This window comes from Alexandromys fortis, unplaced genomic scaffold (genome assembly GCF_014885135.2).
Source record: "Alexandromys fortis isolate MF-2015 unplaced genomic scaffold, M_Fortis_MF-2015_v1.1 scaffold_70, whole genome shotgun sequence".
NCBI lineage: Eukaryota > Metazoa > Chordata > Mammalia > Rodentia > Cricetidae > Alexandromys > Alexandromys fortis.
The window spans coordinates 1,490,627-1,509,395 of NW_026067955.1; the positions used below are offsets into that span (position 1 = coordinate 1,490,627).

Here is an 18,769-nt window from a genome sequence, read left to right on the forward strand (position 1 = left end):
GTTGCCCATGGCTGCTTTGGGCTGCTTTCAGCCAGCAAAACTGACCATGGAAATGAAACAGTGTTTCTCAGTTCCCTGGGTGTGGGGAAGCAGGGGCAACAGATCTCTGATGTTTGACAGGCTAAAGCTCTATTTGTCTTCAGCCTCTCCAGTGCTGGGAATTGAGGTGGGTGCTACTCTTCCTGGTTGGAAGCATATTCTGATCATTTAACCTGGGATAGCATGTGCCACCATGCCTGGTTTGATGTGATGTTGGGGGACTGACCCAAGAGCTTTCTGCACGGTAGGTTCTCTACCATCCGAGCTACACCCACGCCCGGGAAGCATGCTCTTAAACTCAGCAGTTCCAGTGATTTCTCCCACATAGGCATATTCCTTTGGCTACTGTAACGAGTCACCATGAACCCTTGCAGTTCTGCAGACCAGAAGCTCAGAACCCTTCTGCTAATGTCAAGGGCTAAGCAGAGGTCTGCTCCTTCTAGAATGTTTTAAAATTCCTTTAATTCCCTTTAATTCTCAGGGGAATTTTTTAAAAAATCCACGTTGATAACCTTCTGCAGGCTCTAGATGCCACCTACACTCCTTGGCTAATGGCCTTTTCCTCCAGCTTCAGCCCAGCTCTCCTTTCAGTCCCTGCTGCCCTGCCTCCCTCTTCCAGGAAGACTTATGATGAGATTGGGCGCATGCTGGATGATCCAGACAGGGTCTTAAGACTTCTTACCTACCAGACAGGCACACCTTCTGACATCACAATATTGACGATAAAGTCCTCTATGAAGTTTTCATTCAAGTACAAAAAAAATATTTCAAAAATATCCCATCATGTTTTAAGTAAGTCTGTGATTCCTGTGCTAGCCACATTCATAGTTATCTTGGGGCATAATAGCTTGTGTTTCACTTTGGACAAACTCGAATCTCTTTTGCCCTATGAAGTGGTTCCACAGGCTCCAATACTTCCAACATGTATGCCTTAGGGGACTGGTACTCAACCTACTACATCACCAAGGTAGCAGTCTTCTAACTGGTTCGTCCTGTGGTATTCTGTGCTCTGGAAGGCATTGCTGGAGACCCAGCCTCAAGCTCCTTAAGACCTAACAATCTTCCTTTTCCTTCCTAATTCCTCCTCCTCCTCTTCTTTTGGGGGAACAGGGTCTCGTGTAGCCCAGGCTGGCCGCAAGCCTGGTATGTAGACAAGCGTGGCTATAAACTTATGACTCCCCCCCCCCCCCAGCCTTCACCTGTCAAGTGCTGGAGTCATCATGTTAGGAACTGAACTCAGAGCTTTGGACATAGACAAGCACTTTACCAACCACGCTACATATTTAATCTCCTCTAAGACTTTTGAAAGCATCCAACACCCTATAGTTAAATCCTTTTTATTTGAAATTCAGTGGCTTCTATTCTGAAATTTTGTTTTCGTTTTTGTTTTTTAAGACAGGGTTTTTCTCTGTGTAGCTTTGGAGCCTATCCTGGAACTCTACTCTGTAGGCCAAGTTAACCTTGAACTCACAGACTTCCCAATGCTGGGATTAAAGGCGTGCACCACTACCACCCAGCTCTTCTTAAATTCTTTGTTCCTCCCTTGGGGCCCAACCTTAATCAGATTAGAATAAAGGTGCAGTTCACCTACTGGCTCATGGCTTACCCTCTACAATAGCATAGAACCTGAGTGAAGAAAGGCTGCGTGGAGAAATTAGGTAGGAGGGGCAATAGCTTGGAACAAGTTATCTTGGGCTGAGTATGAAGCTCTTGGTGCAGCAGAAGCAGGGAATTGGCCTGGGATAGGAAAGCCATCACAGCCTCACTAAGTACCCCCAAGGCTGGACACATGCCAAATCATGTGTTCTTCAGCATCTAGGCTTGTACCCAAAATGTACAAACAGCACGCAACCGACCCAGTATACAGAAGATTATCAGAGGTCGAGTCTAGTAAACAACCAATCAGCAGAAGGTCAGCTTTCTTCTTCAAAGCTTGTGTGTGTGTGTGTGTGTGTGCCTGTGAGCATGTGAGCATGTGTGTATGTATATGCATGTATGTGAGCATGTGTTCTAAAGCCCAGAGGAAACCTCAGGTATTATCCTCAGAAATGCTGTCTATCTTCAATGAAACAAGGTCACTTTAGATTAGATTAGCCTAGCTACTCAGAGAGCCCCAGGGATCTACCTGTCCCTGGTTCCCCAGGACTGGGATTATAACTACAAGTCTCATGTTATTAGGTGGGGATTGAACTCAGGTCCTCAGACTTGGAAGGCAAGCACATTACCAAATGAGCTGTCTCCCCAGCCCCAGGATGAACATCTTTTGACTGAGGGCAGGAGAAGAAACTGATAAGATGTCCTTAGTCCTTTATATCACTGTATGCCTGAATGTATGTCAACTGAAACAAGTGTGTGACCCCCAGAACCCAGAAGGACATGCCCAAGCCTGGGGGTAAATAGAACAAAGAAACTGCTCCCTCTGTGTACCAGATGGAGCTGGGGAAATGGCTCCCTAGGTGAAATGCTTGTCTTGCAAGCATAAAGAGTTATGGTTCCCCTGAACCCATGGACTGTCAGTGCTGAGGAAGTTGAGGCAGGAGGATTCCTGGGCCTCGCTGGCCATCCAGTCTAGTCCTCTAGGTGAACCCTAGGCCATTGAGAGACACTGTCAGAAAAGGTGAGCAGCACTTGAGGAATGGCAGCCTCCCTGTCACACACACACACACATACACACATACACATACACACACGCACACACAGGGGACATACACACCTGGACATCCACAGTCACACATATAAATGCACACTCACAGAGGTGTCAGATGTATTCAGCAAACTGAAGAAACGTTGTCACTTTAGATAACATGGATGACTAGATGGCACTCAATAGGTGAGCCACACTTCTCTCAAAGGCCACCTCCTCTGACGGACAAGCACTGAAGGAAGACCCCCAAATCAGAAAGCCTGAAGGTTCTGCTCATGTACACTGTGACATCAAGCGGACCTCTGCCCTCCTTCGGCCTCAGCCTTCCTCATCCATCCAACGTCCTCATGTGCATGGTAAAATGAGGAAAGAATGGTGCACAGTGAGAGATGAGGAAGGTCAAGGGAGTGGGGTGATAGAATCTGGGGCTGGGGCAGGAAAGGGGCTCCGGCTGGGGAGGGGAGATGGGAGGTCAGATGTGTCAGTAACGAGGTCCCAGCAGCCAGGCCTGGGCACGGAGAACCGACCCTCCTCCTTCCCAGTATCAGTACACTTCAAATTAATAATTAAAACGCTTCCTGTCAGATTCCAGCCGACACATAATTAGAGCAACTCTGGGCTTCAGGCGACAGAGGTGAAAACAGCTCTCATTAGAAAGGGACTTTCCTGAGGATCAGGAAGGTGAAGGTGGAACCCTCCTCCCAGATTCTTCACCAGGGCCTCCCTTCTGTTGACACAGGGATGAGGTTTCCTTTCTGGCTGCGGAGAGGCGGTGGACCTTGATGTCTCCACCTGTCCCTGGAGGGCAGATGAGATGCCATCCTAGACAGATCTGAAAGGGGAATCTCCAAGAGCTAGGCAAGAAAGCGGGCACCTAGGAACTGCATACAGCTTCCAAAGGCCAGCGAGTCGCGTCTGTGGCCATGTGCAGATCCCCAGCCAACACCACGACCCGTAACTCAGGAGTTGCTACTTTGACCCTTCCAGCCAGGGCTACTGGAGATAGCTGAGCCCAGCCACCAACTCTTCAGGATTAAGACCACCCAAACCTCTCCCCACCAAGTCATAGCACCCATGACTTCCTTCTAGAATATAGTCTTTCTCCAGTCCTAACCTCCAAAGCTGTGGGTTCCAACCTATCTCAGCCCCTAAGGATCATGGCCAGGACTTGCTGTCCATGGCTCTAAAGTCCAATCTTCAGTTCTTCCAGAAGCCTGGCTTGTCTCCCCACCCCCTCAACCACTAGCTCCCGAATCATACTGTCTTGAGTCACACTGTCCGCACTCCAGGCCTAGATACCTATCCCCACTGCAGGTTGGGTAATGGAGAGACCTGAGTGCCTACCACACAGGGCTTCACCAAGTGGGGCCACCTTCTAGAGCTGAGTAATGGGAGGGAGTCTGTGCTCAAACTACCTATTAGAAAAAAAATCATTTTAAAGCGATGTTGTGCGACTTCATTGAAGTTGCCTTCATAAATATTTCAGAGGTGTTTATTAAGAAAACCACAGGAGCGGAGAGGAGGTTGGGGAGGCTGGGAGGGGAGACGGCTGATGGGATTTCAACTGTTGCTGCCACCAAGTGACACCAAGACCTGGCCCTGGTGGCTGCCAAGGGGAAAAACCCTACTTAGAGAGGGCATTGGCAGCTCAGACGTCCCTACTTTCGTTCTTTGGGTAGAGCAGAGTCGCAAGGACACAGTATTGAGCTGGGGCAGGTACCCGCTGGGTCCTTCTCAGCTTTGTCTCCAGTGACGGGATAATCCCATCCTTCCTCTGAGCTGAACCACACACACAGCAGAGATGGGGACAGTCCTTTCAGACTAGCTGATGTTCCCAGAATGTTTTATGCTCTCCTTGGTCCTTCTCTCTCACACTCCTACACAGTCCACGCACCTATCAAAGACCACCACCGCATGAACCAGGAGCAGCAGAGAAGCCTTACAGGACCCAACAGAGTACCATCCCTAAAAGACCCTCAGCCCAGGGCCTGCCTCATTCCACACACAGGCAGGGAGGATCCTCCTGGGGCCTGGAGAGGTCAGTAGCCTGCTGGAGAGGTCAGTAGCTCCTCCTTAGAGGAACGACAGGAATGGAAGTCCAAAGACCATCTTTGATGATGCTCCACTCCTCAAGAAAGCTTTCTTCCCCGAGGCAGAGCCAACAAGGCAATTAAACTCCAAGAGTGTAGAATCGATCTGCAGGTCAAGAAATGACATTGATTCGTGTGCTGATTCTCCCGGGGCCATGGCTGCTTCTCTCAGGTGCTCAGATCTCTGACTGTCACCTTTGGCTGAGCAGTGGGCTTTCTGCTCCCTCCAGCCACTCTACAGCTCCCACTATCTTGACTGTGCGTGCATGTTACCTCTATCAAGTTCCCTAATGTCTCCTGTTTGCCCTGACTTTGCCTGACTCTATCAGGGCAGATCTGCCCATTCATACTGGAATGTGCCGGTCATGTGGCCCCAGGAAGGCTCTGCCCATTTCAGTCCTTGGGGAAGAGGGGTGCTTGCTGACCCCATTTTCCAGCAGCAGCCTACAAGGACACAGAATAATCAGTACTCAGCTCCAGCGGGAACAGCGCAGGTAATCCCATCACAGGAAATGGGAGTGGGCCATCAGCCTTCTGGCTCCTTCTCTGGTAAACAATAATAATAATAATAAAAAGAATTATTTGCAATTACCATGTCAGTTGTTTCTGGGTAAATAAAGGGCTTCTAAAAGATTTCTCAAGCAGCTTATTCCTTTAAGTAGGTTAAGGGCCCTTCGTAGTCTCATTTGCATTATTCATTGCTGGGAAATCCTTTTTTTCATGGAGATTGCAGAAGTAAACTCCAGCCACAGTCAGTCGGTTCAGAGAACTGAATTAATGTGGTCTGGGTCCATCTGGAGAAGGGTGGAGCTGGGGGTGGTGCACAGTCTAGACCAGCTGCTGGGGCGGGGACGGGGTGTCTCTGGGAAAACAATAGGCAGCCCTTTGTGTGACTGGGAAACACTGAGTGCAGAGCTGGGTTGGGAAGGATGGGAGGAGAGTATAGAACCAGAACAAGCAGAGAAGGGAGGGCAGGTGCTGGATGAGCCTGGGTGAATGCTGAGAGACACAGTTCTGTGAATAAGAGACTTATGAATCCGAGCCACGCTGCTTCAGCCACGCTGCCCTCTTGTCCTTCATGATCACCCCTCCATTCCCTCGGTATTGCCCCCCAGATGGAAGGAATACGGTCTCTCTATACACTGCTCCAAGGTCTGAGTGCTCAACCCAGGCCACTAACACACTCTCTTGCCAGGCTGACCCAGATCTTCCTGGACACAGCCCACAGGACCCGCAGAAGAACAGAAGACAGACACCAAGGAAATCTACATTCTGGCCATGCCTCCCAGGTCACTAAGGCCCTGAGCCTAATCTCCTAAGGAGGCCAAGCCACCTCTACAAGCTGGCCAACATCATTAGCAGTGACAAGGACCTGGATGCAGTTGCAAAAAGCATAGAGACATGGGACTGGAGAGATGGCTTTGCCATTAAGAGCACTTGCTGCTCTTTCGGAAGATTGAGTTCAATTCCCAGCACCATCCCTTTTCTGGACTGTGTGGGCATCAGGCACAACAGTGGTACACAGACATACGTGCCAGAGGAACAAGAAACAGTGCATCCACTGGGCTGGAGAGATGGTTCGATGGGTAAAGTCCCTGCTGTGCAAGAAGAGGACCTAAGTTCAGATACCCAGAACTCACATAAGAAGCTGGACATGGGAACGCATGCCTATAACCCCAGCGCTGGGAGAGGCAGAGACAAGTAGATCCCAGGAGCTTGCAGTCTAGCCCCAAAGAGCAAGCTCCAGGTTCAGTGAGAGATCCTGCCTCAAAAAATAAGGTGGAGAACAATTAAGGAAACTACTCTAAAACCACCCTCTGCCGCTTGTGCATGCATGGCTAAACACACCTACATGCACACAAGTACATACATACATATAGTTCAGACACACACACACACACACACACACACGAACACATTGTTTCATTAGTAGCAATTCCACTGCACTGCTTTAGCAAATAAGGCTTTGTAAACAGGTAGGCCTCTCCTCCTTACCTCCAACAGTAGGAGCAACACAGTACAGGGACTTTCATGGCAGGGATATAGTAACACAGGGCCTGGATATAATTAGGCCAAACACCTAGAAGCATACTGACCTTGAACCATGAACCTTTATGGCAAGTCTGGAGCCTGAGGAGGAACTAGGCCTGCAGGAAGTTGAAGGGGCGGAGGCCAGTTGGAGTGGTAAGAGCCAGAGAAGAGAGACACTAAGCTTAGTCAGTCTGGCTAGTGTGGGTCTATAGTACAGTGGGGACCCCAAGATACTCTGGAGTAGGACCACCTCTATGATAAGGGTCAGGAAGAGAGAGAAGGCTACTTCCCTAATAGTATCGGCACAGGCTCATAGACTGACAGTTGCTTACAGGAGGGAGGCAGATGGTTCCTCCCCATGCTGAGCATACAGTGCTGGAGAGAGGAGGGAGCCAAAATCAGTCACGTGACTGTGCACATCTGGAGGCCCAGGAGGGTGACAAGAGAGAGACCCAGAGGGAGGAAGTAGAAGTGGGAAGGAGACCCCCATCTGCTATCAGAACGCTGAAGAGACTTGGCCATCATGCATGGCACCACATCCCTCTTCTCTCCAGGGCCTGAATCTGACTGGTGACAGGAACGTGGGGTTTCTGCTAACCTCCTGGGCCCCACAATGCATTTGACCACTTCTGCTGGTCTTCCTTACTCCAGTTTTCTGAGCTTCTGGCTACTGGAAAACAAGGATCCCTTGGTCAGCTACTGTGGCAACGGAACAGCTGGCTTGCCTTGGTGCCTCCTCTCAAAGCTCAGGGGTCTCTCTCAGAATTCCATTTTGCATTAACTTGCGAAGTCTGGTTAGAGCCCCAAGAGAACACGCATCAGCTGTTCAGCAGTGACCTCAACCAATTACATCAGAACTTCTGGGGACGGAGCCCAAGCACCAGTGTTACTAAAAGTGATTTCAGTGAGCAGCCAGAGTCCGCTGGACTAAATGGGGCCTGGAGCTTTGTCGCTGGCGCATCGTGTGCAGGATCAAGAAGGTTGCTCTCTTAGGAGTGGATACATATGAGCTCAGCCAGGGCTTCAGTCTGGAAAGGACAATAATAAAACGTGTTTCGCGGAGGTCAAAGGGAAGTTTGGGGGTGGGGATGTTTTGCAGCACAGATGTTTGGGAAAGGTAGGAGGCAAAGATCACAACCTTTCCATCTAAGGGTTAGGGTCTATCTACCCCATGAGACCTTGATTTCCCCCTGCTCCAAAACGCCCTGCCTCATTAGTGATGAAATAATGTCATCGGAAGACCCTGGAGCTGGTGGAGCCAAATGGCAGGTTATGAATGCCTTGGGATTCAGTGTGGGCAGATGATTGCACTTCCCCCAGGCACCTGAATCCAAGATGCTGATAAGCCTTCCCATCAATTATGGCCAAGAGTTCTGCACTCAAGAGCCCAGCCTGATATATTCAGGCCACAGGTCTGCATCCACATATCTAGTGGGTGGGTAGACGTATTTGCCCAGGTTCAAGAGCCCAGAAATGGACACAGCTCCCCCCAAAATGCTGAAGAGTCCAGAGCAATAACAGAAAGAGGCGGCCACAAGTCCTGGACACTGATTTAGAATCTACTTTGCTAGTGACCCTGTATTCTCCTCTTGCAAGGGCCCAGCTGGAAAGGCAGCTCAGACAGCAGGCAGCTCAGACAGCAGGCAGCTCCACCAGCGTTTCAGATGAACGCAGAGAACCAGGAATGTAGCTCCTTGACAGTGCTTCTTTGGCATGCGTGGAGCCCTGGGTGCTATTCCTAGCATGTATATGGTGGTTACAGTGGCGCACACTGTAATGCCAGCGCCTGGAGGGTAGAAGCAAATTCAGAAGTTTGAGGTCATCCTTGGCTATATAGTGAACTTGAGACCAGTTGAGGATACAAAATGTTCTGCCCCTGCAACCCAAATAAAATAAAAGGTGCCTAGCAATCCCACATGCAGAACCTCATGGTATGGAAACCTGTATTAGTTGTGTCCCAAGTACAGGAACTGACAAGACACTTCTAGATCAGATACTAAGAGCTACTACCTCTCTGCTTATAAGGAAGGAAGTGTTTGCTAGAAGCTAGATACAAAATAGCATCACTGTCTATTCAGCTACTAAGTTCAAGAAGTAGGGCTAATTCACCCAGAACGCAGCCAGATGGTACCCCTGGGTGGGGCTGTTGCCTGCGGAAGGACATAAGGGAACTTTGTGGGGTTCCAACATTGTTCTAGATCTTGATCAAAGTAACAGTGACACTTGTGTAAAAAAAATCATGAACCCACATACTGAGGAATAGCAAAATTTAGATGCCGGATGTGTCGAATATCAGTGGAAAGAGAAAAGAGGAAGAAGGAAGAGACTTGGGAAATGGTAAAGAAAGTCAGGAAATGTTGCAGAATAACTATGTCACCTGGAGAAAAGTCTGGAAGAAAAGCAAATTGTAGCAGGACAGTGGTGGCACATGCCTTTAATCCCAGTACTCAGGAGGCAGAGGCAGGTGGATCTACGTAGACCACCGTGGTCTACAGAGCAAGTTCCAAGACAGGCTCCAAAGTTACACAGAGAAACCCTGTCTCAAAAAAACAAAACAACAACAACAAAAAAAAAAAAAAAACAAAAAAAAAAGAAAGAAAGAAAAGAAAAAAGAAATAAAAAATCAACCATTTGCCGGAGTGGAGGTCAGTGGGAGAACAGCCCAGTTCTCCACCTCTGTGTTTGCCTCTGTGCCTATCAGCGCCCAGCACGCCTACGAGGCACCCCAGCCTGGCTCCTGCTTCTCTACAGAGCCCCTTGAGGAGTTTTGGTTTCTCAGGACAACACTGACTTCGTGGCGCAGCTTAAGACTTGGCTTCACTGGCTGGGGAGGTGGCTCAGTGGGTAGAGTGCCGTACAAGAACAAAGGCCAGAGTTCAGATCCCCAGAACCCTCATAGAAGGGTCGCCTATAATCAATCTCCTGGGGCAAACTTCCTAGAAAGCCTGGCTGAAATGGTGAGCTGTTACCCTGCCTCAGAATATAAGGTGGAGCGTGATGGAGGACGGCAGCAGATGCCAGCCTCGGGCCTCCACATGTGAGCGTGCACAGGTGTGAACACACATAGACACACACGTAAGGGGGGGAGGGGCTTTGCATCTGGAGCTCTAGAAATGGCTCCGCTCGGAATCTCCAGAGTCTCTGCTCATGGACTCCCAGGTTCCCATTCAGTATCCACATCCTGGAACTGAACAAGGCCAAGTACTACTCTGGGAACAGCCCATCCCGAGCCATCATTCAACTATACATGCAAGCAGAACCATCTGTAACAAGCCATTAGGAGAGCCAGGGACTCAGGGCCCTGTCCACACCATTCCGACTCTTCCTGTTCCCTCGCCATGCGTGACTGAGTGGCCAGATCCAGGTTACAAATGGTGCGAGGGGCGAATTCCGGTCACACCTCTAGCCAGGCAAGCGAACCCTTGCTCTGTCCTCTCTTTAATATGAATGTGACACCTGCAGGCTACAGCTTGTCGCACTGTGAGAATTATTTCTCCATTAAAATGCAGGAATTGGAGCTGTGCCCAGGAAGGGCAGCTAAAAATACTGCTCTCCAAGGCACCTGCCATCAGGGGCCTCAGTGGCCACTTCCCTCACCCTCAGCTTCCAGGCCCATCCCACACCCGCTAAGTCTCTCCTCAAGCACAGGATATCATCACGTCTGACCCTCACCTCAGCCTGACAAGAAGAAAAGACACCACCTTTCTCTCTTCATGCAGATGGGAAAACAGGGGCGGATCCCTGGCCCAGGGTCACTGCACAACCCACCAAGTCAGCAGTAGTGTGGCAGGGAAGTCTCAGTCAGCCCTCATAGGTGCCCAGCTACTTTCTCTACCGCTCTCGTCCGAACCTCACAATGAACCTCCGAACCTCCGAAGCTGTTGTCCAACCCCGGGTGAGACTGAGGTCCAGGGAGGGGAGCAAGTTCACAAATGCACCGAGAGTCAGGGGAGGCAGAGCTTTGAGATTCCGAAACCCACCCAAGAGCACCCAGTGTAAGACATCAAACAAGGCAGATCTTTTCGTTACCGGAGCCTTCAATTTTATAACAAATCCTCCAGTTTGGGTTGTTACTGTTTTAAGACAGGATTGCAGGTAGCCCAGGCTGGTCTTGAACTCAGAACGTAGGTCAGATGACCTTGAACTCTGATCTCCCTGTTTCCAGCTCCTGAGAATGTACATGTGCACTACCATGTCCCATTTACACAGTGCTGGGCATCAGGACTACGGCTTTATACACGTTAGGTAAGCACCCTGCCAACAGAGCTATACATCCTCGGCCCCAAATCACCGAGTTTGTAAAGAAAGTCACCCGCTTTTCGTGCAGGACTCTTCACCCCATCCAGTAAAGAAATCCTCAGTGTTGAGGTTTGAGGGATACGGTCATGTTAGTTGTGGAGCGGGAGTAAGAAAAGCTCGGTAGCCCGAGCCCCACGCAGCGCAGCCGCCTGTCCATGGCTCGGGATGCTCTGACAAGGCCTCGTGCTGAAGCTATTTCCCAAGGGAAAAGGATGCAGGACATTTTGCAGGCTCCCTTGTCCCTGAACCTGGTTCCCTGGAAACTAGTTTGTCCTCCAAGTTCACTATCCCCTCAGACCTCCTAAGTGGAAGGTCTCTAGAAGTGAGCCCAAAGGCCAATGTCCTGCTCCGAGTCACAAAGCAGAGCCAGGTCCTGGGCTATTCCTCATTCCACTGGGGTTAGCCAGGAACGGTGTGCACCCTCATTCCTCTAGCATCTGCTTCCTCCTGCCTCTCTGCCTCTTAGGGTTCTTTTGTTTGTTTGGTTTTTGTTTGTTTTTGTTTTTCTCCTCAACTTGACAGAAGCATGAGAAGAGGAACCACAGTGGAGAAAAAGCCTTCATGGTGAGGTAGGTAGCCCTATTCCAGCCTGAATGCCCAGGACGGATTCCTCCCCTCTAGCACCAAGCCGCCCCACTGTTCACAAACATCACAGGCAAGAAGCTATCGAAAGACAAAGGCATTTATTTCTCCCACAGTGCACCCCGTTAACAGAGTCCCAGATTTATTTCTTATTTTATTTTTGCTTTGTCTTTTGAGATGGTTTCTCTGTGTTGCCCCAGTTATTCTGGAACACGCTCTGTAGACCAGTCTAGCCTCAAACTCAGAGATCCTCCTGCCTTTGCCTTCCGAGTGCACCATGACACCATGTAGATTATCCTCACATTCTCTAGTACTGGGGTGGGAGAGATGCCTTCAAGGGGACACCAGAAGTTCTGCTCTGCAAGAAGCCAGGGCTGTCAGAGACAAGCCAGGTACAAGCCCCAGCTCCAGAATAGCACCACGGTAAGGAGCAGTCCTTTCTTGTCCTCGGGGGCTCCAGCTGTTGAGACGGTCCCAGTATGACATAGGCTGCTGCTTCCATCCAGGTGCGCATGGCTGTGGCCACCTGCCTTTCAGTCCACATCTAGAAACACCCAGTTCTCCAAGTATGGCAAAGGGCTCTGCTCTCTCCTGGTTTCTGCCCCTACTCAGAGACAGTGTGGGCTGAGAGTGAGGTATCGAGAAACTGTGGGCACAGATGGGTACAATAAGGAGCCATTTCCCAGCTAGAAGCTGAGGTCTTGAGGGAAGGGACTCTGATTTTGCTGCAGGACCTTGGCACCCAGTTCAGCACTGATCCCTATGGTGGCCCTACAGACGTTAATTTAACTAAGAAAGTAAAAGTAACAAAGATTTCAAACTTGGGAAAGCAGAGGGATGAAGGCTGACCCTCTGAGGGGCTGTGAGAACCAGGGCAACCAGTACCTGCTTCCTGGGGGGAGAATGGGCACAGCCCAGGGCAGCCAAGGACACCATGCAAGGCAAGTCTGTACGTGTCCAGCACGTACAGCTGCAAGTATCACTGTACCTGTGTGTGTTGAGGAGCGATAAGTGAGCTGTATCAGGGCCTTGGGAAAAACCAAGAGATGACTGTGCAGCTGGCTTCAGATAAAGATGGCAGGGGTTCATCTGAATCGTTAGTTATGTGCCTTGGAGACCAACAGCAGTTACACAGTCTGTGTGACTTTGGAGGAGCAAGGAGGTGGGGTGGTTTGTGTGTGTCCATAAGACATAAGGCCGAAGGAAGGCTCACGTGTGGTGTAACTGGAGAAACAAGGCCACCAGATGACTCTAGAGGAACAACGAGGTGGAGCGGTCTGTGTGTAGCGTCCTTAAGAAATAAGGCCGCAGGATGGTTGCGTATCGTGTCACTGGAAAAATAAGGCTGCAGGCTGATGGGAATCGAGTCCATCAGAGAAATAAGGCTGTGGGTGGCCTAGGTACCACATCCTTTGAGGAATGGCGTGGAGCAGAACCCATGCGTTGGGGGTGGGGCTCACACTGAGGCTCAACACAGCCAGAGAGTAGGTTCCCCACCTGGGAAAGGCAGCAGCTCCCAGTCAGGCTATTTCTTGTCCATCATCTGCATTTCATGGTAGGATGGAAGAAAAAGGGGAAATGCATTAGAAGCTGGAAGTTCTATTCCTGGGAATACATCCAAAGTCACTTACCCAGGTCAGGGGTGTGTGCCCCTAACCTGAGCACAGGACAGATAGAGTAAGGCGTGTGTCTTCTTACACCGCTACGCTGGAGGCCAGTATGCACACAGGAGCCAGGTAAGACAGTCGCTCCACACACTCCCTCCTGCTGGCCTGCTTGGTCCATCTGACTCACCCTTCAAGGCCTGGCCCAATTCCCTCCCCTGGCAGGGCGCCTCTTCCCATCCTAATGACCTGGAGAGTAATATTGCAGGGAGCCTTCTCCCTCTGACCTTGCCTCCCTATTGAAGAGCATTCAAATCTGACACCCCTGGCCCCGCTCCACATCCCAGCTTGCACCAGCAGTTTAGAAGGCCTTGGGTATGTGTGGCCCTGCTCTTCTCCCTTCCTTTGGGTTCTGTCTGTGTCCTCGGGAAAGGAACTGTCATATCCTGTGTCCGCAGTCATCCATCTTGGACACAGACTAAAGTCAAGGTTCCTGTGGGGAGCAGGGAAGCCCATTGTTTCACCTATGGGGTTACTTTGGGCAGCAACTCTCTTCGGCTGATATTCTCATTAGCAGAGCTTCACTCTTCTGCGCTCACTGTTTCCCAACGACAGGGGGATCTCTCATTTCCTAGGCTTCCTAATAAACCTGCGGATGTGAGTAATGATGACTGTTGTACCGAATGCCCACCTCCTATGCACCAGAAACATGGCCGCCCAGACGAAAGCTACGTTTCTAGGCTCACCTGAGAAACAGGTCATGTGACTAGGTTCTGCCCAATGGGATGTATCTAAAGTGACAGCAGCTATTTTTGGCCAAGCCCTAGAAAGATGTTCCCTGCCCTCCTTCTCATCCCTTGCCTCTGGAGGGGGCATAGCAGCCACGGCAGCAACCCCTTGGACCCAGGGATGGAGGCTTCATGTTGCAGGGGACAGAATCCAGGCCCCAGGCTACCTGCAGCTTTCAGACCGTCAGACAGGAGAGGCAGAACTGCCTGGTATAGGTAAGCCTGTGTCTGACATCTGAGTCCTACTGGAGCAGCTGGGATCGGGATTCCTCTACCCTCCACTATCTCAGCTGGAGGTGAGTGAGTGCTGTTCTTCTTGGGGGGACACAGGTCAGCAGCAGAAGGGTGATGATGGCTGCCCCACACCCCAGCTTCCTACACAGACACACAAACACACACATTCCATTTCAGGTAATAATATAGCTTTACCTTCTTTGTTTTCAGAGTGTTTCAGAGGCCGCAGAGCTGAAAAAAAAAAAAAAAAGGAAGGAGCATGTGATGAGAGAGGAACCCCAGGGAGGCAGGCAAAGGAAGAAGTAAAGGTGAGGACGCAGAAGGAATGGGATGGGATGGACAGGCTGGGGGCACCATCACAGTGCCAGGGGAGGGGCCCCAGACAGCCATCCCAAGCCTCAGTCCCACCTCCACTGTCTCTGAATAAGTCCCGTGTGTCTTTTCTCTCTGAGCCTCTGCTTCCTGTTACTACAGACAAGCACCTGTGCCCAGACAAGCTGGAGATGGGGCAGCACATAGAGCCCAGATCATAAATGAGGTGAAATGAGGACCAAGGGAGGCCGGCATGGTTACAGGTGCCTCCAGAGGCCCAGGGTCACGTGGCCTAGAGGCTGACGAACTCTCCAGCCCATCCTTCCTCCCTCCCTCCCTCCCTCCCTCCCTCCCTCCCTCCCTCCCTCCCTCCCTCTGCCAACATCTGTCACTAAGCATGAGACATGGGGCCCGAGCCCATGTCTGCCGCACAGGCGCCAACAGGTGAGTGGAGAATTAATTGGTGTGATTTACAGCAGCCCCCAGGCATCGTTCCCGCCCTTCCTTCTACTGGGTAGGGAGGGCGCTAGTGTCAACTGGAGCAGGCCAAGAAGGCTCATGGGAAACCTGCCTTTCTCAGCCTGGTGACTCCTGGTCCTGCAGCTCTGGGGCACCAGGACCTCAGTACCCACCCTAGGACCAGATCTCAGCCAAGGACGCCCTGCAAAGCACCTGCCTCTCTGGGCTCTGGAGAGAGCTTCGGAACAGCTCTCAGGCGCCATTAGAACAGGGCCAAGATGGTGGCTTTACAGGTGAGACCTAGAAGCCCAGAGCGAAGCACCTCATCCAAGTTGCACAGCCTAAGAACAGGGCAGCTGTTTGCTGGATCACGACAGGGCGCCACTGTAAGCTCCGAACAAGACAGCAGCCGTGGTACTGCTTTCTATAGAGATTATCTCATTTAACCCAACCCAGAAAAGCCTAGAGACCTGTTCTCATGCCCACTTTTTTTTTTTTACATATGGGAAAAATAGGCCAAAGAGACAGTTATTTGCCGAAGGCTCCTTTGTTTATTATAAGAGACTGCCTCTCTTTTGAAGCCCTCCTCTCCTCCCACCCCTGGGAAGCTCTCAGTTGGTGTAGTCCTGAAGGACAGGTTAGGGTAGGCAGGAGACTCCTGTGGCAGTCCGGTACTCTACCTCCAGACCCTTTCTGATTTGGGGGCTCCATCAGAGGGTATTTCATTCAAACCTCGGGGCATGAAGTCCTGTTCTCCTGTCCCTGGTGCCTCCCAGTGAAGAAGGCCAGACTCACCTGTCTTGGAGCCTTCTCCATCCCCGTCCTGGTCCTCAGCGCCTAGAAGGATGAATAACACTTTCTCAGTGTTTGCATTGCCACACTTCCACACCTGGCTGAGCAAATGTGACTTCTGGTCGGAACGCTTGAGACCAGAGCAGAGCTGAACCTAGGACAGAACGGAAGGGCCCAGCAGAAAGCCCAGCACTCGTCTGGCCAGGGACCATTTATCCGGCCCTCTACCCACCAAGCCTAGCGCTTCGCATACCCACTCACTTGCCACCCAGTCGAATCACCCCATTTGCACCCCACTTCTGTCATGCTTTGTATGTGTATGGTGTGCGTGTGTGCACGTGTGTGTACATGCGCACGAAAGTCAGAGGTTGGCATCAGGTGTCTTCCTCAATCACTCTCCACCTTATCTGAAACGGGGTTCCTCACTGAACATGGAGCGTGCTGACTGAGCTAGACTGGCTGCCCGGAGAATGTCAGCGGGCCTCCTGTCCCCCTAACCCCAGTGTTACAGAAGCAAGCTGCCACGCCAGAGTTACGAGGGTGCTGGGGACCCAAACTCAAGTCCTTTACTGATAGTCATCTCCCCAGTCTCTTGGTACCCCACTTCTGTCTGCGCATCCTCTACCAGCCTCGCACAGCCCAATTAACCATCCAAGTCACAAGCATCACTTACCCACATCTGACCAAACTCCCCCCACTTCCTCCTCAAGCCTACTCTCCTTCCAGCCTCTACTACCGTCGGCTCCCACACCCCGTCGGCTCCCACACCCCGTCTACTCATGTGCCACCCACCAATGTCCACCCACTAATACCAATTCGTAACCCCCTCCCCCAGCAGATAGTAGTATCCGAGGAAGACACACACTCTCGTGACACACAAGCTAAATGCTCACAAGGCCCTGAACCTTTTCTCACTCACAGACACACTCATCCCTTGTCACACCGCATGCAGCCTTACACACTACCATCTTCATGACACGTCACACTCTTGTTTACACCCATCTGCCGTGTTCACGCACGGACAGGCAGTTTATACTGATTCAGAGAGGACAGTTAGCCACGAGGACTCAGGCTATGGTCCTCTGTGTACCCCCTTCCTGTTCATCCTGTCACGGACACAGCAACTGCTGTGTTTGAACGTCTGTTCCCTCCCAAATGCACACTGAAATCAGCTGCCACCCAACAGTGTCAAGGGGCGTGACTTCTGGGCTGGAGAGTTGGCTCAATAGTTAATATTTAGTTAACTATTTAGTTAATAAATAGTTAAGAGCATTGTCTGCTTTTGCAGAGAACAAGATTCTGTTCTCAGCACCCACATGGCGAGTGTAATAATAATCTGTAACCACAGTTCCGTGCATACATGCAGGCAAAACATACATACGCAAAAACTTTAAATTTAAATTTTAGATTAATTTTATTTTAAAGAGGTGACACTTCTAAGGGGTGATTAGGCTCTGACAGCTCTACCCTTGCAGATGGCACTGCCACTGTGACCTTTGCCCTCTCATTTTCCACCATCTAACGATCAGCAAGGCCCCAGCAGATGCTGGTGCCTGGAGATGGTATTGACTTTCTTACTTTGTGCCTGTGTCTGAGTGTGTTGTATTCGTGCATGCCTGTTCAGATGTGTGTGGTTGTCCATGTGGGCGTGCATGTATGTGGGGGCCCAAGGCTGACAGAAGGAGGCTTTCTTAATCATGCTCCCTGTTATATCCATTAAAGCAGGGTCTTTCAATCGAATCCAGAGCTTACTGATTTGGCTAGTCTAGCTGATCAGTTTCTCCTTCTAAATGCTGGAATTACAGACAAGCTGCCATGCTCACTAGATATTTAGGTGGGTGCTAGGGCTCCAAACTCCAGCCTTCCTTCTTCTATGGCAAGTGATTTCTCTGCTCTCCCTGGATGCAATACTCCCAGCTTGAGAAACTCAAGCCAGTAAATTTCTGCTTTTTATTCGATCCTGTCTCAAGTATTCTCTTACAGCTGCACCCGAGAAACTAAAACAGTGTCATGCCTCAAGACATGTGGCCATGTATGCACATGTGCATACCTGCATGTACACATACACACACACGCACACGCTTACCTTCATTCTCCTCTTCGCAGCTCTGCTTGATCTTTCTCCAGCACACAAAGGCCAGGGCCACCAGCAGTACCACAAGGCAGACAGAGAGCCCCACAGTCACCCACAGAGCCTCAGGGGGGAATGTCATAGGCTGCCCTGGAAGAAGACAGAAGGATGAGACCATCTTGTTCCGAGGTGTGAACAGGGGCTCCTAGACACTGTGCCCCACTGAGATGAATGAAACTCACTCAGGCTCCCGCAGCCATAGCTCCATTCACCCTACCAAACCCTGCCACTGTGGCTATGGGTGATGGAAACATGCCTCAGAAGGGAGGGGGTGGAGCCAACAAGCCTGAAGGTGACTAGTGATCACGGATAGGGCCCCACTGACCAAGGATAAGCTTTCTGTCTTCTAGGAGTGGCTTAAGGATCTCTAAGCTGACCAAGCGTCCAGTCTCCCAGCTTTTCTGTGTGATGTCACCAAAGGAAGTCCCACTTCAGCCATTCTCTGCAGAGACCCTGACACCTTCTGGCCTCTGCCCGTCCCCTGTCATTTTCCCTTCCTAGCAGGGGCTCCCAAATTCCCCGTCTGGCTTAGGAATCATCTCTCCAGCGGCCTCCCTGAGGGTTGCAGTTCCACCTAGCTAACATCATCCTGAGGGTCTGACATCAGCCAGCTACAGCCCTGGGAGCCAGGGTGTGGCCTGTTTTTGACAATCCATGAGCTACTATTAGCTTTTATTTTGTAAAAAGTTACAAAAAGAAAGGAGAAAGAAAGAAAAGGAAAGAAAGGAGAAAGAAGAACAGAAAGAAAAACTCCAGGGCTCTGG

At 50.7% G+C, this 18,769-nt stretch overlaps 1 protein-coding gene across 8 annotated transcripts in view; it reads right to left on the reverse strand.

Annotated features, from left to right (window-relative positions):
• Window positions 1–11,767: 11,767 nt before the first annotated feature.
• Cd276 (CD276 molecule) overlaps window positions 11,768–18,769 on the reverse strand; it is a 41,265-nt gene continuing 34,263 nt past the window's right edge. For 5 of the 8 annotated variants that reach the window (XM_050151872.1, XM_050151873.1, XM_050151880.1 and 2 more), the window contains 4 exons: window positions 17,961–18,095; window positions 15,878–15,919; window positions 14,507–14,542; window positions 11,768–13,228 (listed from right to left, as the gene is read on the reverse strand). In XM_050151872.1, the coding sequence (XP_050007829.1) occupies window positions 13,206–13,228; window positions 14,507–14,542; window positions 15,878–15,919; window positions 17,961–18,095 (236 nt within the window). In that variant the 3' untranslated portion in view covers window positions 11,768–13,205. The remainder of the gene's footprint in view (window positions 13,229–14,506; window positions 14,543–15,877; window positions 15,920–17,960; window positions 18,096–18,769) is intronic. The other 3 variants (XM_050151874.1, XM_050151876.1, XM_050151875.1) reach the window with 2 other exon arrangements.